The sequence below is a fragment of the Ostrea edulis genome, chromosome 2 (genome assembly GCF_947568905.1).
Source record: "Ostrea edulis chromosome 2, xbOstEdul1.1, whole genome shotgun sequence".
In the NCBI taxonomy this organism is placed as follows: domain Eukaryota; kingdom Metazoa; phylum Mollusca; class Bivalvia; order Ostreida; family Ostreidae; genus Ostrea; species Ostrea edulis.
Window position 1 is genome coordinate 31,373,009 of NC_079165.1, and position 21,524 is coordinate 31,394,532.

Below are 21,524 nucleotides of genomic sequence, written 5' to 3' on the forward strand. Positions count from 1 at the left end.
ATAGAAGGGTTCGTGTACTCAAATACCGGTATATTTTATATTTGGTTTCTGGTACGCCAGACAGTTAAAATTAAAACCTTGATGAAGAAATTGACATGACAGACCAGGACAAAAAAGTCACCCCTAAGGTTTGTACTTCTACATATTCATTTGGGGAACCTTTATCTTTCTATTTTCAGATGACAGAGAGGATTGCGAAAATCTTTTGTAAATAGGAGATATGGTGTATGCTTTGTTTAGGGCATGTTAATTGTGTATTGTATAACATGCTCTGAATAGTCAAGTGCGCGAGGAATACATGTTGTAATGAATAATTATTTTATTTTATGAGACGAAAGTTGGGCAATATTATCCAAGAAAACAAATAGTTTCAATAAAACAATTAACCTTTAATCAAAAACTGTGTGTGTAGTACCGGGTGTTTCATAATCATTTGATATTCGAACTTGTCTTTGCAGCACACAGTCCAAACTCGGATCGTTTTCCTTAAGTTAAGCGACATTGACACTGTCAAAGAGCAGTTTGCTGCTGAAGTTTTCATCGAAAGCAGATGGCCAGAAAAATCTCTGGATCATGGAAAGGTTAATTTTTCTGTCTGTAAATTAGGGATCACAGGGACTAAAATCGCATATGAAAGGTTTATTGCAAATATACAACAAGGCTTCCGTGTTAGCACCATAGCGCGTGATGACCGCATTTGATTTTTCCTGAGGCTGTTGGTCCACATGCGAGGGGTTACTGCAGTACCTTTCAAGATAAATAACCAGAATTTCCTTATACATATGTCTTCTTGAAACTGTGGAAATACCAATCACAGTGAGAGACAATATCTGATAAAGTTCAAGGTCATATCATTGGTCAAGGGCACGACAGGTCACTTGTGATAGCTCAAATTTCGTTGTACATTGCACCCCGTTAATTTTAATCTTAGCTTGAGTTTTTAATTCTGGACACGCGGTGGAGGGGGCACCTTCTTCCGAAACATTGACCTTGACCCCTTTACTTACAAATTGGGATATATAAGCTTATCTCACTCAAGATCAACTCCGGTCAATAGATAAAACATATTTAAAGCAAGCAGAATTTAATACTGATGCAGGGAAATACATAATGTGCAGAGAAGTACAATTTCAAGGTCTCTTCGTATAGAGAACGTTTTGCTTTCATTTAGAATACGTCCATGGACCAAGTGTCCACATCCCCATTACAGGGGATAAGTGATTTCCCATTTGAAGACTTACAATTATAAAAATCCATTCGTTGGAATATCCGTAGCATTAGATAAACTCCTCATGTGAATGACAACAATAAGGACGCGGGATATTAATTGAAAATGTACAGCGTTCATGACTGTCATTTGTTGCAGTCAAAACATTTGACGTCACAAATGAAAAGGGCACGTACGATTGAGCGCGGACGACGGTGAAAACATTGAATTGGAAATCAATTTCAAGCCACTTTGCAATTGCATGTATTATAACCAATGTCATTGGTATAAGGCGCAGATATTTGATATCTTCTTAAATACATTGATGATCATTAAATGCTTGTAGTCAATTTTAAGACATATATAAATTTCAATATCACAACCCGTGTAAAGACTGTTTGTATACCACTTCACAAAAAGTAAAGAAATCTACCATAGGTTTTTGAAGAGCTTATTATTTAATTTCGGTGTGCCTTAACTTTTCGTAGATAGTTTGCAATGATTAGGACTTCCATTTAACGATTATTTTCTGCTGTTTTTACAACATACAGTTTATTGATATATATTTTGAAAGAAATCGGATCGTTATCTACCTTTCCTTTTCTGTGAATAGTAATTTTAGGTATTGGACACCCCATTATGTGACGTACCTCCTTTCGAAATAAAAGTTTCACTTCTGTATAGAAATTCATATTAAATTCAATCAGATTCTCGTGCTAGATATATATTTACATGTATAATTATGATATTCATTCTGTCCATGCATGTGTTTTTTGACAATTGTTTTCAATTATTCGTGAGAGCCTCGTAAGTTGTTAAAATTTGTGTTCGAACCTTTAGTATAATCATAACCAAAGTAGATTGAAATTAACTTTAAAAATTACAATTTTAACCCCATGTTTTCAAATCGTCCGCGTTAAGAAATGTCCCCGCCCGTACGTCGATGATTACAAGGAAGTCGGCGCTGATATAGTGCATCGTGCGCCAAATGTTTTGATTGTAACGGATGAAAATCACGAATGTTGTATATTTCATACAAAGATTTCTTACCAATTAAGATCCCGCGGTCTTATCTTAGTACAATACAGGGTTTATGTTACAATGCATAATATACATCATGTACTCTAGTATTTCTCCTAAATCGTCGATCAGGTGGGATCTCTACTGTCTTCTGTTCTATAATGACTATCTAGATTGATTAATTCTATTTGAAATGTATATCATCGCACTGGTTAAACAAATCCATTTCTTTTTTAAAATCTTTTGCGACAGGAAAATGACAACTTAGATTTTTCCAAATACTGGAATCCCAAACTCCTTGTTCAAAACGTCACCTCTGCAACGAAAGACAAAGTCTGGAAAAAGTTGGAATACGGGAAAAATGGAGAAGCGTTCATTGTAGAAAAAAGAAGAATTAAGGGAATATTCACTGAGAACTTGGAACTCCAGGATTTTCCATTTGATCTTCAGGTATAGGAGTTATTGTTTACACTGTCGCTTTGGTTGATATTGAAGTTTAACACTCTACTGTCCTGTTCTTAATTGTTTTGATTTAATCATTTCCCTCTTTTTGTCTGAATTTGTCTTCATCTATTTCTGTTTCTATCTATTATCTTTGTGTCACCTCTTTTCTTCCTTGTACTATTTAGTTATCAACACCCATTTATCACCCTCCTTTACATTTTGCCAACATCTACCATTTTCCAGGCTAAAATAAAGAGTGATAATGTCTCTAAATGTTTTCCTTTCTTCTATATTTGTATATATACATCACATTTGAAAACTGATATCAGTCCACAGGCCGATTCCTGTTCTCAATAAGAATTATGTCATATGAATATGAACTTTGACCTTCTACAGGATCTGAGTATCGTACTGACGTCAGAGCTGCCTTTGGAGGAGCTTGAGATAATAGAGGACGATGAACACCTCAGTTCCATCATCGTGTCATGCTTTGTGGACGAACAGGTTCTTCTATGAGTACCATCCGCCATAATGTGCACTTTTGACGCGAAGTACATTAGGACATTTGCATTTGATTTTTTATATATTCATAAAACTTTGAAAGAAAGTGTTCCAAGATGTTTATGTTATGGCTTTCATAAATTCTTCTCGATTGCATGGAAGTAATCAATCTTCGGTTTGATTTGGTCATGTTCTCATGAATTTACTTTGTTGTAGTCTTACAATACAAGATTGACTTCTATAGCAAGGCAGTAAAATGCGTATCATTGTATCAGACAATGTTTATTTTACAGGAATGGGAACTTCGGGAGTTTGTGGAATCAGAAACAAGAACGGTGTCGAAGGAGTTTACAGGATCCAAAAACGTGGTCTATCCATTTCTTGTGTTTAAAACTCTGGCCATGAGACGAGCGGGGTTCTTTGTATGGAACATCATTATAATAATGGTAAAATTTGTTCATATATTTCGTCGTTTGTTTTTGAAAAGGTAACTCCATTAATATGACATACTTCACACATTTTTCATGTTATTTTGTAGACAATTATCAGTTCTCTGTCTTTCGCCACATTTGCTGTTGATAGGGATTTACCACAAAACCGACTCCAGCTTGCCTTCACTTTGACCCTAACAGGGGTCACATTTAGATTTGTAACCAATCAGCAACTTCCTAAGATATCGTACTTGACAAGACTGGTTGGTAACTGTACATGAATTAATCTGAAATACAAATCTATGACTTTTTACAAGAGGACACAATTACAGCTTTGAAATAAAGTAGACTACATCTTTGACCTTTTGCCTTGACCACATCTATGACCTTTTTCAGGACAAGTACATCCTTTATTGTATGGTTTTTAACTATCTGGTCACCGCTTGGCACGCCATAGTAACGTTGATCCCGGACAACGGCACCCAATCCGACTGTGATCTTTACTTCTTCATTGGTTTCGTGGTGTTCTATGCTTTGTTTCACGTTTTCTTTTATGCTGCATCACTTAAAACTGTAAGTACAAGTGTTTGAATTGGGTTGCTCTGTTCGTATTTGTGATATTCTACAGCTTCCGTTCCGCTTCATTTATTTTCTTCCTGTTGTTATAGAGATATTTTAAAGTCCAAGAGGTTTATCAAAAGGAGAAAATATACCAGGTATGGATTTGTTACATTAAGTTTTTCTTTTCCAGTCGTGTGTCTAATTCAGCCATAAATATTTATTGGAGTTGTTTTATTTTCAGGAAAAAGCAGAGAAGCTTTTTGGAGAGAGTTGGAAACGAAGGAGGAAAGGCAAAATAAATCGAAAGGGAAGAATTGCGGCGCTGCCATCTTCGTTCCTGAAATGAAAACTGTCCGATTGTTTAAGCTTTCCTGATAATTTTACATGTACTACATGCTGTGTATTCTATTAAAACTCGTACGAATATATAGAAAATGTGCTTTAATGACTTTTCTTATATATGAGATGTTATGCTGTCTTCCTTTGAATAAAAAGTTGGGAATATGCATTTCCTACATCATACGCTCGTGGTGTTAATCCATTTTCACATTAACCTATGTATGTATAATACATATAGTACTATAGTTTGTAAATTGTGACTACTAGATGAGCTTTCTAAAAACAGCATCATATATAGAAGTTCCAACAATCTCGTTTAAAATCAGCATTTCGCAAATTCTATGGACGTTATCACGATCTAGTTTGCCAATACAACCTATCATTGGGTCAAATGCTGTCTGACGTGTTTCATGCCGATTGTTGGGCCTTTCTAGGCACACTGATTTTTACTACAGATAACTCCGTTTACCTGATCAAGATATAGGGCTCACGGCGGGTGGGACCGGTCGACAGGGGATGCTTACCGGTACTCCTCCTAAGCACCTGATCCCACATCTGGTATATCCAGGGGTCCGTGTTTGCCCAACTATCTATTTTGTATTGCTTATAGGAGTTATGAGATTAATCACTGTTCGTTTTCTTCGCCTTTCATATACAGATTATGGGTTATTCGCTTAGTGTAGTGAAGGTAATGTGATACTCTAGAGCGATTTTCTAATCCGTAATGGGCACTAATCTGTATTTGCCCATATTTACAAATTCATTTGCAGAAGTATTAATTACTGTTTGTTGAGCTTTTGCAATACCCATGCAGACCTTGGACTGAAACAACAATAACCTTGTTCTGCAAAAGAAATTTTATCATCACCATTAAAGGTATAAATATTTTTTCAATAAAGGTTTTTAAATGTTTTATATTCTAAAACTATTCAAATAAATGCTTGAAACAAATCGTCCGGAACTTTACACATGATCACAGGTTTAAAAATTTCGCCATAGCGGGTGAAGAGGTATGGTGATCGGTTCCGAACAAAATGTCGTCTGCTAGATGACAATCAAACAAAATGGATTCAAAAACAAATTCACCAAAGGTAGGGTTGACCAAAAATGTTTTCGACCAGAAAAATATTTCATTCTAAGTCATAATTCGAGAACTTTACCTCATTTTTGGCATTTGGGTAGGTAGAAGAATTCTGTTCGTGTACGATATTTTGACTTTGCGAAATACATGCATGTTCTACTCGTAGATGTATTCAATAGCAATGTGCATTCAAATTAGAAAAATCGTGAACCTCTGGAGTAACCCCGTATTGTTAAAGGGGCATGGACACGATTTGAGCTGAATTTTTTCAAATATTAATTTTTCATTTTTTAATGTTTACAATGCTTAACGACAATAGTTCTAATGGTCTAGCAAAAAATTTAAATGTCAATTGTCGAGTTACAAGAGATATACTGGGCTCATAATTCTTTGTTGTGTAAACTAGGCTCGTGTCATGTTTTTGTTGACATAGGTTAAATATACTAATAAAACTTTCGTTTAAAGCACATGTTTTCAAATTACAAGTAAATTCTGAACACAATCAAACAGCTTCTAGTGTTTGTCACATCTCTCCTTTTTTTTTACCATGCTATTTTCTATTAAACAATCTTTGTAAACAAAACCAGGGCACGAGCCTTGTTTACATAAAACTAAGAATTGTTAGTGTTGTATCTCACTTGTAACTCAACAACTGACATTAAAAATTAGAAATATATTCGTTAAGCAACATAAACATTAATAAGGAAAAACAAAATTTGAAAATTTTAAGCTCAAATCGTGTCCATGCCCCCAAACTTAAATCAACATTACTCTCTGCAGCGATTCTTTTTATTTTTACAACCCACTTTTTTGCATAATCTTCTATTTTTGATTTAATACTAGTTTACTTTATGATAAAACATTGGAGTGGCTTTTAAAGTTCCACGTCGGTGTAATAAATGAGTAAATTGCTTACATCTATTGCATATTATTTGCGGGTATATATATATATATATATATATATATATATATAATGACCAACGACACGAACAACCAGATTGTCAAATTTATGATATTAAAATATGAAAAATAAAATATGATTTTGGATCAGCTCTTTGGACGAATAGGGCATGTTCCAATTCACTCCGCTTTTAACATTGATTGGCAAGCCTAAAACCCCCAAAACATGTAGTCTGCGTTGTAAATACGTTTGTATATTAGTGTAGTTTATAAAGCTAGATGTATTTATATGTATTCTTTGTTATTATTCTCTGTTAATATTGGCCACATTATGTAATTCTTTTCGTTTGTCCCGAAAATTTGACAATCTGGTTGTTCTTGTCGTTGGTCATTTTAGTGCTTAGGTATCGGGTGTTGTTGGAACTTAGTACTTATATATATATATATATATATATATATAGTGTGTGTGTGTGTGTGTGTGTGTGTGTGTGTGTGTGTGTTCATTGTTCCTAATCTGTCCAACTGTTTGCTTGACTCATATGTTGCTGCAATAAAGTATCATCTAAAAGATGAAATCGTTTACAAAGCGGAGGCTATGATCGCTTTTTTGACTTTAACTTACATCAGTAACATATATATTTGAGTAGACTTTGAGAATTGCCTTAAACCGTAACACTCGCCCTTTTTTCACTAACAGAGAACGGTGTACATTCGAATGGTGTTTATTCGTATGGATAATGTCGAAACCCTGAAAGAACAGTTCGATGGTGATGTGTACTTCCGGGCCAGATGGCGGGAACCCAAACTAGATAACGTTAAGGTAAAATTACTGTACTAGAGAAAGAGCGAAAACTCTCTCGAACGTTGAAGAAATTGTCATTTGAAAATGATTTTCAAGAGTTACATTTTGAAAAATATCATGGTTGAGACTAAATCATTACTTGATATAATTACAAGGTAAACCAGCCAGTGAACCACAGAGACTTTTGGAACCCTGACCTGACCATCAGAAACAAGGTGTCGGAAAAACACTCCGAAACTTGGTATGAGATTCTGAACGTGGACGGAGAAGCGTATTTAGTGCAGAAATCCAGACAGAATGGTACATTTACGGAGAAATTAGAACTCCACGACTTTCCGTTTGATTCACAAGTAATTAAGCGCTTTATCGTTTTGTTCTCATTTTCAAATTTTTGATTTACTTATAGAATTAGTGTGACAAAATTTAATACTAGGAAAACTATATTGGATACTTGCACTATGGTGTAATTTCAAACCATATATTGCAAGTTTCAAAATTCAATGTATAATTTTACGGGAGTTAATGATGTGATATAACATATCCAATGGGATATTTCTCTTCCACGCGATATCTTCAGTCTATTATTGCATGGATTCCCTCGGGATCGTTAACACTAAACCTCTTTAGAACTACGCGCTCTAGCACAGCCAGACCTATACAATGTCAAAGGTGGATTGTTCTGTATTGAGGCAGTAAAACAATATGAAGACACAATGTACGTCTAGGTACGTGTCAGACTGACGCTTCTGGATTCTGGAAATTTCTATCTCCGACGACTGAGGAGTAACCTTTATCCAACCTGTATAAAAGAGAGGCGAAAGACAGATTCCCAGCGGACTACTCATTTATTTTTATAAATTTAAAAAAAAAGCATTCCAGTTACCAATACCACTATAACCATGAATGATACTATCACAAATAATCTTTAAATCTTACATTAATTACACAAATTATCTGAAAATAAAATGATTTTTATTGAGTCCTTTGAATTTATAGTTGTACATTGAAAAAAAAATACACACACAAATGTGCACACTGAGCTTACCTGAAAAAATGAGAGGCAAAACAGATTTCTAATTAAATTTATTCTCATATTGCACAAAACAACATTGAGAAGATATACATATACACAATGTAAACAAAGAATTCAGTTGATGCAATGCATGAAAGAGTGCACATTTTGTATTTCTTTTAACCTGGAAGGGTAACTCTCTTGTGAATTATATTATGAATTTGGAAAGATTACTCATGATAGATAACTTTTTACATGAAAACAAGTTAAAGAATTTTATGACATTTGGTCTGTTTGTATACATGTATAAGTAAATAAAATGTTCTACTATCACTAAGAGCTGAACAAGTCATGATATAATGAAACTCACATAAAATACAAATTCTCTGGTTTCTGGGCACACCCCTCCATCTGCCTGTCTCAATAGGTAATCTGTAATTACTTGTTCTAAATCTTGCTAATGTAAGAATAATATTTCTTGGTACATTGGCTTCTAGATTACTTCACGACGTAAAAATACTATTTGTAAATAAATCATAAAATACACCTTTACCTGATGTATTACATTCAGAAACCCATTTCTGTTGAAATTAATCATTCAGAGTTTAATAATACTAACCATTTATCATTTTCTACTGATTGTAAAATCCAGATATAATTTAAACCACATTCTTGTAAAAATAAAATTGTATATATCTAACCCATTTAAAATCAACATTGTTATTGAGCTATATAAATATTTGCACAAAACACTAGACAACTGTGTGTTCAATATTCAACAATTTTACCCAGTATAAATCATTCAAATTTTGACATGTATACACAATGGATATCTACAATTAAGTTCACCATAAATCATAATTTGGGGTAGTTATCTTAAGATTCAATATAAGTTTACAAAATTTTAGATGCAGTCTCTCGATGACATCTAAATTTTCAAAACCCCATAATTCACATCCATAAAGTATTGGAACAACCATTTTATCAAACATATCAAGCTGACAATCGATAGATAAATTCAGTTCCCTTGTTTGTTTTTTTTTAACGATGGCATACATAACTCTTGTTGCTCTTTGCGCAACATATTTTCTGGTGTTGTTTAAAAGAAACAGTTCTTGAGAAAATAACTCAATTCTTTGACTATTTCAATCTCATTATCACTGTATAGAAGTATTAAATTTGAGGATTGTCTACCTTTGCCAAAAATAACAATTTTAGTCTTATCCACATTCACTTACAACTTCCATTTGTCGCAGTATTTTTGAAAACAATTCAGTTAGTATTGGAGGTCATCTTTAGTTTCAGACATCAGTACTGTATCATCTGTATATAATATTATTATGAGCCTTATAAAACAGTCCAATTTGTGTTCAATTTCATCAGACAAGTTGCTCAAACTAATAACATTTTCGTGTGTCAAACATTCTTCTGAGTCGTTAAGATATAATGTAAAAAGAAGAGCTGTCTACTGCAGAACCTTCCCTTTATACTCTCGGACACTGCGATACCATGTCTTGACCTTATTCTGCTACATGATGATCACTGTCAACATCTCCACAACCAACCTGATAACCAGTCCATTTCAAGAATTTGCCGATCCCTGGCTTGGGTTTCTCGAAAAAATCTCAAATTTAAGTCTGAGTTGTCTCCTGTTTTAACCAATCACCCAGCCTCTTTTCCAGATATTACCATTCGTCAGAAACATTTTGAAACTTTTTATTTCACTTTTTGGCCTCACATGAGGCATGAAAGTACGAAGATATAACACACAGTAACAAACAGGTAATGAATGAGTAAAAAAAAAATTAACATATGTACATTACAATTGTCAGGTTCCTAGTGGAAGGAATATCATTTTTTGAATATTGACATTACAATTCTACAAAATCAAAGGATGTCCTATATACATATACAGAGCTTGTGCCCGACATGTTTATCAAGTAATTTAATTTGGACCAAGCACGTGCCTTTCACAAATAACACCGAGGGATCTGTAAATCAGTTTTAGTCTTGAAATTGCTTTTTTACAAGTCCTCAAAAATATATTATGATTTTTTTTTTATTAGTTTGGTGTATAAAATTGACACACAAAACTATTTTATAAAGTAATGGGGTAAGAATAATGTATTCTTTATCGGCTTATTAATGAATGATCATAGGGATATTTCAAATATATTCGTTTCATTGAAATACTAGTACATTATCTGTACTATGGGATTAAACATTCTTTTTTGAAGAATGTATCGTTGTGTAAACTCTGGACATTTCACTCACAAATTGAATAGAAGTACGAAGCACTTCTATGTCATGTTTGTGAGTAAAATGTCCAGAGTTTACACATCGATAAATTCTACAAAAAGAATGTTTATTCTTATAATTCCAATTCGTTCCCTGTATTAGCAATTTTAAAAAAAATATTTGTTTTCAGGTGCGCGCATCAATTAATTCATATCGTTCTAACTAATATAATCCCCAAGATCTGAAAAAATATTCAGCAATTCAGACTTTATGAAATGAATATCGGTATATATGAAATGTTTTATATTACCAGGACTTGAATATCTGCTTCGCATCATCACTGCCCACTTCTGAGGTCGAGCTGGTGGAGGATAGAGACAATCCTAGCGAGATAGGCGTGTCCTGCTACATACACGCCCAAGAATGGGATCTCGAGCCATACGTGGAGTCGGAGGTCACACTGGCCGCCAATGAAGAAGATTACAGTCCCGCACTTCAAATTCGAGGACTGGCCAGCAGAAAATATTCCTTCTTCTTATGGAATATCATTATCATCATGGTATATTGTGTTTTCTTTTCTTCTAATAGGTTTAATTGCAGTGGTGCCACACAAAAAAAATCGTTTGTTCAGATTACGTTTTAATAACTATTTTGTTTAATCTAGTGACATTTGTAATACCCTCAGAATTATTTTTGACATATATGCTGAATAGCGAGATATGATTTATTTTCACTCCTTTCACTTTTGTTTATTAATCTGTAGTTTTGTATACGTCATACTTTGCAGACTTTGATCGGATCTCTTCCTTTGACCACATTTGCAATTAACCGTAATAACCCACAACGCCGTCTGTTGCTTGGTTTCATCTTAGCTTTGACTGGAGTCGCCTTCCGATTTATGGCCAACCAGAGCATACCCAAGATACCGTACCAAACTCTACTAGTATGTTTTTCAAACGTCATGTATAAATCTCATTTTCGTCATAAAAGATGCACTTTGTTAATTTAGTTTGGATATCAAATCATCTTTAAAAGATGAAAGTGTGAAGAGATTTCCAATTTTTATTTTATTAGCCTTTTACCAAAGATTCTTCGAAATTCGGTTTGAATTTTGTATTTTTCAGGATAAGTACTTGTTAATCAGCATGATGTTTAATTACTTGGTCAGTATTTGGCACATCATTGTCTCGCGATTTGATGATGACCGAGATACACAAAGCACCATGGATCTCTGGGCCTTCGTCGCAACAGTTATCCTATACATCGCGTATCAAATCACGTTTATGATCATCGTAGCCATTAAGGTATTTTTGTTCTGCATAAAACCTTTGATCATGCACAATTTGTAAAAATTCATTCATCTTCAATTTTGAAACTCACTTTGAATATTGGACTTTCCTTTGAACCAACGGAACTTCAATGTTATATAGAGTGTGCTTAAAAATAGATACAACTTCTATTATCTTTAACCTAGACCTGAAAAAAAAAATTAAATCATGCAAGTTTGAGATTGAGATTCCGTGCGCGATACTTATCTTTTATGTATTTTTATTGCTGATAGCTTTTCCTCAAAAAGAGAAGAATTGATGAAAAGATTAAGATTTACCAGGTATATGTATATCTATATATCAAAACGTGTAACTGTTTATCTCTGTGCCCATTTACATTCTCTAGAAAGGATGCTTCAAGGCATCTTCGCTAGCCATACACGGCGACACACGGTGTTTCTCCCTGGCTAGCGACTTTAAGGATACATACACGGCGACACACGGTGTTTCTCCCTGGCTAGCGACTTTAAGGATACATACACGGCGACACACGGTGTTTCTCCCTGGCTAGCCATACACGGCGACACACGGTGTTTCTCCCTGGCTACATACACGGCGACACACGGTGTTTCTCCCTGGCTAGCGACTTTAAGGATACATACACGGCGACACGGTGTTTCTCCCTGGCTAGCCATACACGGCGACACACGGTGTTTCTCCCTGGCTAGTAACTTTAGGGATACCTTACGTTGTGATTGCTTCATTGAAGCAAACGATAAAAAGCTGACAATTCGTAGAACATGTATGTGACACATCCGAGATCATTAAAAAATTCTTCTTTTTTGCCCTTTTTATTATTCTCATTTTAATTTTTTAAAGAAAAATATTTCATTAAATACGAAACGCTTGTAAAAATTCGAGTTTTATAATCCTTGTTGTTTTCAACTTCTTTTGTGATTATACATTGTACACTGAATTTAGGTGTCTTATTTCAATGTTAGATATGTAGAATATATCAGTCTAATTACAGTAAGATTCTAGTCGCGTAAAGTTTCGGAGCGATTAGAAAATATCTTATTTTAATTAGATTGCAAGAATATGAAATGCGGTGGTTTACATTGTAATTTTGTTCTAAAGGTTTTGGAATATTCTTTTGCAGAAGAGTTTACAAGACGCAAGCAAATCATCTGAACCTGTAAAAAATCCAATTAAGTTACACAGACTACAGAAAAGACAAACGGTGGCGAAGTTCTCGCATCTTATTCTGAAATCATCTGATGGAAAGGAAAAATCAGAGTAGACAGAACGGTTTCCAGGTTGCAATGCTGAACACCTCGTATCAATTTTTAAAATATTCACGTTTACCGATGTCTTTTTCTTCTTCCAGTAATAAATCCTCGGAAGTTTCACTGCTTGTTATTCTCGATCTACACCTTAATGTACACTGTACTTTGTGCAGAAGTTATCCCTTGCTTTGATTGAATTTATATCCCCAACAATGCAAACAAATTAGATATTCTGTAATCAAATTCACGAATGTCGCCTTCATCGCTGAGGAATTTTTACTGATAGGTTTGGGAGGTTATCTATTTTATCTAGGGTTAGAATTATCTTGCTATGCGTCTTCTTAATTAAAAAAAGACATGATGTAATGCCATTGAAAATACATGTTCCTATATTTAATATACTTTTTAATGAAAACGCATTCAACATTGAAACTTCTTCATTATGCATACGAGTGGTATTTCCATTACATATAAAATTTGCACTCGATTAAATATTCTATGATGCACATTACAATGGGAATAAGCATTCGTTTCTTGGTTTTAAAAAAATCAAATTCTATTTTCCAAAATATTTCTTGCTAATTCTTACTTGTATATACTTCATTTTGGTGCCTTTTCTTCAGCAATTGTAAGATGAGATAGTACGCAGTCTTTTCTAACAATGTCAGCGATATCATTTGCTTTCCCCGTGCACAGCGAGAAAAGTGCAGAGGAGTTTCTCTCGATAATTGCTTGATTTAAGTTTAATAAACCGCTAACATTCCATTTTGATATCCGCAGGTGCTAAATCGTGAGCAAGATTTCAACACATTGACGTCATCAGCACTTGGGCGCCATTTTACTGACACCAAAGTACATAGTTAAATCACTATTTCAATTTATAAATTAGACATATCGCTCCACGTTCATTTATTAATGATTATTTGATATGGATAAGTAATTAGTTAACTTCATATTTTCCACAAGAGAAGCTCACTTGTCGCTATTCCCCTCCCCCAAAACACATATGATAAATACGGTCAATATGTGAGGCAACCAGAGGTTTTCCACCGATGGGTGCAAATAGAAAAGTGAATTATGTTTAATTTTCAATTATATTCTTCTCAAATTTTAAAATCAGTTATACGTATACCATATAGTTTGAATGCTTAAAGGGGCATTAGCTGTGAAAGTGATAGCAACCATTTTTTTTCTCTCTCAAAATCTCTCAATGTGAAAAATCCAAGCAAAGTATGAGGTTTAAAAAACGTGTATTATATATTCTTCAAATATCGATTCTTTTGTAACAGTAATCAGTAAAGCCGATTTCGCGCCATTTCTTGTAATTTGACATGCTCTATTGTCTAACGTAGTTTCGCACCATTTCTTGTAGTTTGACATGAGAAATGATATACTCTATCGTCTGTCGTAGTTTTATCATTATCATTTTTTAAAGAAAGAAAGTGTCACTTCAATTCCTTGTCTTCTATTTTAAGCACAAAGCGCGAATCAATGAATAAGATTAATATTTCTATTCAATAGCGCTTTGAACAGCCTTGTTCGCAAAGTCGCTCTATATCAATGGTACAAAAATGTGAATCTTTTCATCAAAATTTCAACAATTCCTGGAGAAGTCAAATATTTTTAACTTCGTATCTTATAATATCCAGCATTTTTCTTTTTTTAAAATAAAAGTGACATTCCATCAGCCCTACTCGCCTTTCTCGCACGAAGGTGTAGTGCTATGCAAATTCTAGTCAAAATACCAATCCATACTGGAAATCGCTTCAAATTCACACACCAACGAACACAGGAATTCACACTACTTACTAGTACGCATCGAATGCGAATCACGTCAGTGCGTATAAGATGCGAATCACGTCAGTATGCATCGGATGCGATTCACTTCAGTATAAATTGGATGCAAATTAGAAGTTGCTTAAACCATCCGAGTGAAAAGGGTTTCTTGATCCTTGATTAAAAAAAATATTAAACACAGACTGACCCGTGAAAATGCCCATGTATTTTCTAAAATATCTAGAATTTAATCTACACTTTTCAGAAATTTGTGAATTGGGGTTGTAACAAGGAATACCTATTTTATTCCCCTATCTGAAAATATGGGGTTTGTTTTTCTTGTAAGTTAATGAACATACACGTTACATGTATAAATCAATCATGGATAAGTTTTCAAACCAGAATATACAGTAAATACCATAAGAAATTACTTTTAATTAGTGTACAAACGTACACATGTTACATCGAAAAGTAACTTTTAAATTGTATTCATCCACTGTTGAGATGAAAAATATCAGTAAAGAAATTGATTGTGTTTGGTTTTATATTTCTAATGATACTTGTAAAAAGAACATGTTATAAAAACATCGAAGAAGCCATGATATGCTAACTATTTTTCGGTTGCATGTGTTTTCTATTTTTCGGTTGAACGTGCATTGTTGTCTAATAACGCATACATACGAAAATTTCTTTAACTTCACGAGCCCTGAAAAGAGCCTCCGGATTGAAACCTTCCACCCAACTTTGTTTGACCTTTGGACAATACATCTTGCATGAATATTAAGTTTTTGTTAATAGGCGTTTTATCTCCTAATATATAAGGGGAGCTATGGGATTAGATGCCACAATTCACTACTTCCTTTAGACAGCCTGACGACTGATTCAGTACAGGTAACCCTTGTTTTTGCGTTGGTGTTAAGTCTCCTTAACCTATATAGATTGTAACAATATACAATGGTATAGTTCTGATAGTGTAAGTAGTAAATACTTTGATATAATATGTTGAATATATGTACTAGTTTTTGCTTTCTTGTAATTCCGTTACATTCCATTGAAAATTCATTGTTAAGTTCGTTATTCGACAATGTGGGGTATTTTAGGAGAACCTTGCGGATTGTTGCGGAAAAAAGTAATATCGTTCGATAATGTAATTTTATCACATCGTTTTAGTTGGATAAAAAATAAATATTGCACACATGTGAGAATGTTACATCATATGTAATTTTTGGTTTTTGAATAAATGTTTACAATATATTAATAATTACTTGTTTCAGCGTAAGAAACATATCAAAAAATGACATCGGTTCAATGCGTCATAATGTTCGCCTGTCTATCGCTGATCATTGACGGATTACCTCTGTCTCCTAAGTCTGCCACATTCACAAGCCAAAACGAACCTTTTCATGTTCCATCAAAGAGAACTGAAGCCAAAGCATTGATACCTATGACGTCACACAAGGATACCCGTTCGAACTCTGTCACTATTTACTGTAAAACACTGAAGTGTATCGAAGATCTGAAGTTGTTCCTGGCCACTCACCCACGAGAAGGACTGGAATTTTTGGGTGGAAGGTGGTAGCAGAGAAACGATGAATATAATTGTGAGGGAACGTGAATAAAACCTTTCAGAATCTCAATTTTCTTCCAATACTGTGTCCTATTTATTGTTATTCCATCAACTCCTATGTTTCATTTATTGATGTGTGATATTTTCGCGAAATAAAGAAAAATCAACATGTTTTTTTAATGTGTGAATAGAAGAAATATTTTAATGTGTGAATAGAAGAAATATAATTATTTTTCAAAATATTCTATATTTCAAAACATTTTCTCATAATTGTAACACCACAGTTATGGTTATCAGTGGAAAATGGAGTGCATTAATATTTATTTTTAAAATAATGTTTTTCGAAAAGCATGTGGACTGAAAACAAACGAAAATCCATTGCCAGCACTTGAAGCCCAGTTTCTTTTTCGCTCTAATTTTCATAAATTCGAAAGCGATGGATACCCACTAGGCATTGTTCTGTTTAAGAATGCCATTAGTTGTTTACACTGGTCTAGGTTACACAAAATTGTGACCATAGATCTCTTCTGATGAGCTCTCGAAGCGTATTTGGGATCTGACATCCTTTTCTGCTGTTCTTGGTAGGAAGTGCGCTTTAACATTCTGTCCACAAGTATGGGAACTCTTTGTTGTTGATAGTCTCTTGGATAAGTTTGTGGGTACGGCTGGTAGGCACAAAGCAAGGATATCAGGGTTCCCAATAGAAAGAGGGCCAATGGAAGTGCGCATGCCATTTTGCTGTGAAAGGAAAAATACTCGCGTATTAATTAAATATATATAGTTATTTTATTTCAAAATCATCTCTAATTCGTTGATATAGTCGTAAAGATCCACCCTATATTCAATATGATGTCCATTCTAAAATTGGATATTTTTTTTTTTAATGAAACTTGTCTTAGTTTATTTGTGTAATCCAAAAAATGCTATATTAATAAAAAATAAATAAATTAGAAACTGAAATTAGGTGCCAAGATGTAAATGAGAGAATCATGGTTAATAGCGAATTCTAAACATTCCGGATAGTGTTACCATTCGTATCATCTTACATATCCAAAATCTGAGAATTCGGGATAAAGGACTGGAACTGAAAAAAAGCGTTATATAATATTCTAACGTGAGTTGTTATGGATTGTTTTTATTGTTAAAGAAATGAGTCAATTATTGAAGGAAATTGCACACACACACATTCAAAATAGCAAAAAATTTTAGTTATTCAAACCCAATACAGTAAAACACGTTTATAGCGAACCTTCAGGGCCAGTAAAAATAATTCGTTATAACTAAACTTCGTTACATGTATATCCAATTTTTCTCTCGATATTTTCATCTCATAGGGAAATAAATAGCACTTCGTAGTAAGCGTGAATCTTTTATAAGTGTGTTTTTTACTGTATATTTTAAAAAAAGTTTTAAAATCAATTTATATTCTTGAGAATGTTTGACATACTGAACGTGTTGCTTTCTATATGAAATTTCCATGCATGAAAAGATATCAGAAAAAAGTAATTGACAGATGACTGATTAATCAACACCAGGTGTGGGAAAGATTAATCAGGAATTTTTCAGCAGAATAAAATATTGGAACTTTTTTCCCTTCAAATTTCCGACTAATACTTTCTTATTTATTTATTTAGAATTCTTCATAATTTTACTCCGAATTACAGACTAAATAATTTAACTTGAAACTGCATGTGACTAGGTATAGCATACAATTAATGTATTACAATAGAATCTAGGGCAAAAACCATACTATTTAAACACTTATTTATGAAAAAATAAGGAAAAAATGATGAATAGTTTACCAAAACCAGATACGAGAGAAGGATGATTGAGATCTATAATTCCTTTGAGTTTTATATCAATTTGTTCTTTATCGACACTTAATAACTGTGTGTTATAGTTGTTTCAAAATTCAGTTCCAGCTGGGCTTTTTCTTTATATTGTTTTTTTTTTTTTTCTTTCTTGTATATTCTTGGCATATATGATTTTTTTTTTCTACTTCACCTCTCACTTGTAAAATGACGAGAGCAAGATTAATAACTTTTGGCTTGTTTTTCATTCTTTACTAGTACATACTTTGTAAACATGATTGATCATATCTTTCTGAATAAATATTGTTTAAACTAAAGGTTTTTATCTTTTTAAAAAGTGGAGAAAACTTTATTTCTTCACAGGTTTTCTTCACTTCGACCTAATGTTTTATCACCGATGGTTTTTTATGATAATTTTTATCTATAAAGCAGTTTTAAACACTTCATAATCTTACCCAGTGTTACAGACTAGGCCATCTAACTTAAAACTAGTTATATTCTACTACATGTATCTATGTAATATTGCAAGACATTAAAATACATCAAAATGCTAAAGTAAAAGTTTGATGGAGGGAAAGCAAAAAAAAAAAAAAAAAAAAAAAAAAAAATCGTGAATTACCTTGTGCAATGAGATTCTTGGTCTGTGAGATTGGGCCATTACTCATAGTCCCCAGTCTTTTATACCCGAAAATACGTGGTCATCTGATGTAGCGGTTGTCCAGACCCGGAGTGTTGTTAATGGTGTTGTTTCTCTTTAATTATCGTTGCGTTGGCGGATACAACATCCCAATTAACCCTTATCATTATGTTTTAGTTAACTTCCGTGGCCTTTTTTTCTAAATATAAACCCGGCGTGAGCATGCTGGGGATAGTATTGAATGTTTATGTTGAACTTAGAGGGCTGTTTTGCCATGATTATGGTCTATTGGCGGTCGGATTTTTCTATTTGTGGTCGAATTTAAAGCTTCTTGTTGGTTTGATGGCCTTTTGCATTAGCTACGCCTTGTTGAAAATATATCTAACACAACATGGCTGTTCTCGGGTGTCGTGTTTTGGTACAGTCACAATGACTCGGGAAATGTCATGATTCCGGTGTGCAGGAATTTCACGACAAAATTTTGAGGTTTGGAACAAGTATTTTTAAATGATAAAACGTTTTTTGATTTGAAAGCTTGTTTTATACAGATAAATTACTTTTTTCTAAATTTTCAAGCGTTATTTTTTCCCTTCTGTTCTTAACTCATTTGTCTCTTTTACATGCATCTCGTTATGACTGAAATGCAGTTTAATAGTGGATTTTGAAATATGTGGATGGGCATTTTAGAGACTGAAAGTTAATTTACATGTTCCACCCTCCTGTGACGTCATAAGATTTCGCAAAGTCAATTATTTAATAAGATTTATGCAGTGACAGGAACATATTTTGTTGGAGTCTTTTTCAATAGTTATTGTAAAAAAAATTGTTAACCATAAAATATTTCAAAAGTGTAAGTTATATATGAATAATAAATTATATGTTTCAAAATATTGATTCCAAAGGCAATGACTGTTTTCATTAAATTATTATCAAGTCGATTATGCGATAGATTTCCTTTAATTTTCACAAACATTTTGTATATTTTATAAATAAGCAGTTTCATGAAATTGTTATGAATACTATTATATCGTTTTAACCAGTTTTTGTGAAATTATGATAATGCTGTTTAAGGAAAATTGCATTTTCTGACATTGATAACAGGTATGTGCATGTGTGCTAATTGAAAAAAAAAATTATCAATACCACAACATACTTATTTTATCATTTTTATTTGTTACTAAGATACGTTATTTGAAGAATTAACATTCAAATATAAGATTAAACCTATAATTCTAGAGGTGTAGAATTACCTTTTTTTAAAAAGCGGCACCATGGATATTTTGTTAACACCTGCGAATTTTACAGATGTAGATATGTAGAGTAGATCAGGCATTGATGTTTTAAAATATTCTAATTGATGATTACCGTATAAGAGTTAGCGCAGCTACATGTATATGAGCGGATCTAGAAATTTCCTCCCTGAGAAGTGTGTTCCATTCTTGTTTTTTTAGGAGTCCATTGGAAACTATGGACTGATATTTACAACTGGAAGTGCATAAAAATCGGCAAATATGTTTATTTTCTACTTACCGGTACAATGTAGCTGAGGGCGGTGGGTCCGGGCCCTCCATTTCCCCTAAATATATAGGTGTCTGACAGTCTCTATCAATGGAATAAATAAAGGTACACATACAAAGGTTTTTTTGTAACATGGTTATTTACCTAATGTAGCTATGATGGCGATGTATAAATAACTTATGCAGCGTAAACTATTTGATCATCCCAGATGAAAGGTATTTAGTTCATTCTGGCTCATTACACCAAAAGCATCTCATATGAAGTATGATTTCACCATCGAAAGAGTGATACAAGCTTTCACTTATTTTATATGAATTTTTCGTGGGTTTTTTTTTTCCCGGAATGATAAAAATGGTTGTTTTCCGTGAAAATAAGAGATTTTAGAGTCGAAATATCGCCGTCATTTTATGCACGATATGAATCTGTGTACGGTACAATAGTGGATCCATATTGTTCGATTAAGAATTTACACGACATTAGATAGCGTGTAGCGTTACACTAATATTTTGATTGTTATTCATATCATTAATTAGGTAGGCTACCTAGTTCATTTGTGGCCATGGGAAATATTTTGAAGACAACAACTGAAGTAATGATCCCGTGGAGATTCAAAAGAAGCGAGCATGTGGATTATTGAAGATATTTTTAGAATAATTTGTAACCTGTTTATATTCAGAAGTTTTATATTTTCTGTTCTTTCAAAAGAAAATTAATCTAGATTATACAACATTATAGGGAAATAAGTGGGATGCAGTTTTCCAAGAAATGGACTATGGAGCGCCAAGTTAAAATAAACATAAATAATTGAAGATATCTTTGATTATTTGAAGGCATCATCAATTGATTTTATATTCAAAACATTTCAATTAATGACCTCTTTAAATAATTAATGATATCTTCAATTCTAAATTATTGTGCGCATTAATCCCAATGTCAACTGGAAAGAAAAAGACAAAGAAATCTAAATGTCGATAGCATTAATTATTGCGCGCAATTCAATTGTTGCTCTTATCTTCAAAAATGAATCGATGATATCAACAATTGAATTGATGTGCGCCGTAATTCAGTTGAAGAGAGCAATAATTCAATTCTTGTATGCATCAATTCAATTAATGCGCGTAATAA

General features: G+C 33.4%; 2 protein-coding genes and 1 long non-coding RNA gene across 4 annotated transcripts; 2 read left to right on the plus strand and 1 right to left on the minus strand.

Moving 5' to 3' along the window:
- Window positions 1-13,213, plus strand: LOC125681694 (uncharacterized). The gene is made up of 14 exons (XM_048921884.2): window positions 1-128; window positions 459-581; window positions 2,480-2,677; window positions 3,068-3,175; window positions 3,466-3,618; window positions 3,711-3,866; window positions 4,000-4,176; window positions 7,182-7,304; window positions 7,442-7,636; window positions 10,850-11,095; window positions 11,324-11,479; window positions 11,661-11,840; window positions 12,098-12,145; window positions 12,964-13,213. Exons 1-14 carry the CDS (start codon window positions 96-98, stop codon window positions 13,102-13,104), a joined length of 2,037 nt encoding a protein of 678 aa, XP_048777841.2. The 5' UTR covers window positions 1-95; the 3' UTR covers window positions 13,105-13,213.
- A 2,587-nt stretch (window positions 13,214-15,800) lies between these two features.
- On the plus strand, window positions 15,801-16,606 carry LOC130051616 (uncharacterized). Its single transcript, XR_008799882.1, has 2 exons — window positions 15,801-15,839; window positions 16,141-16,606. It is a non-coding gene; the product is annotated as an uncharacterized LOC130051616 (long non-coding RNA).
- LOC130051615 (uncharacterized) lies at window positions 16,605-20,472 on the minus strand. 2 transcript variants are annotated; one of them, XM_056153762.1, is made up of 2 exons: window positions 20,412-20,472; window positions 16,605-17,171 (listed from the first exon to the last, which is right to left on the minus strand). In XM_056153762.1, exons 1-2 carry the CDS (start codon window positions 20,450-20,452, stop codon window positions 16,853-16,855), a joined length of 360 nt encoding a protein of 119 aa, XP_056009737.1. In that variant the 5' UTR covers window positions 20,453-20,472; the 3' UTR covers window positions 16,605-16,852. The 2 variants fall into 2 exon arrangements, 1 of the variants encoding a protein (XP_056009737.1); XR_008799881.1 differs by lacking the exon at window positions 20,412-20,472 and adding an exon at window positions 18,864-19,060 and having other exon boundaries at window positions 16,657-17,171.
- Window positions 20,473-21,524: the final 1,052 nt, after the last annotated feature.

Coding starts and splice junctions, on each gene's coding strand:
- LOC125681694 (XM_048921884.2), top strand. CDS start 96: ATGACAGACCAGGACAAAAAAGTCACCCCTAAG. Junction 582..2,479: donor AATCTCTGGATCATGGAAAG/GTTAATTTTTCT, acceptor CTTTTGCGACAG/GAAAATGACAACTTAGATTT. Junction 12,146..12,963: donor AAAAGATTAAGATTTACCAG/GTATATGTATAT, acceptor ATTCTTTTGCAG/AAGAGTTTACAAGACGCAAG.
- LOC130051615 (XM_056153762.1), bottom strand. CDS start 20,452: ATGGAGGGCCCGGACCCACCGCCCTCAGCTACATTGTACCG. Junction 17,172..20,411: donor CCCTCAGCTACATTGTACCG/GTAAGTAGAAAA, acceptor TTCCTTTCACAG/CAAAATGGCATGCGCACTTC.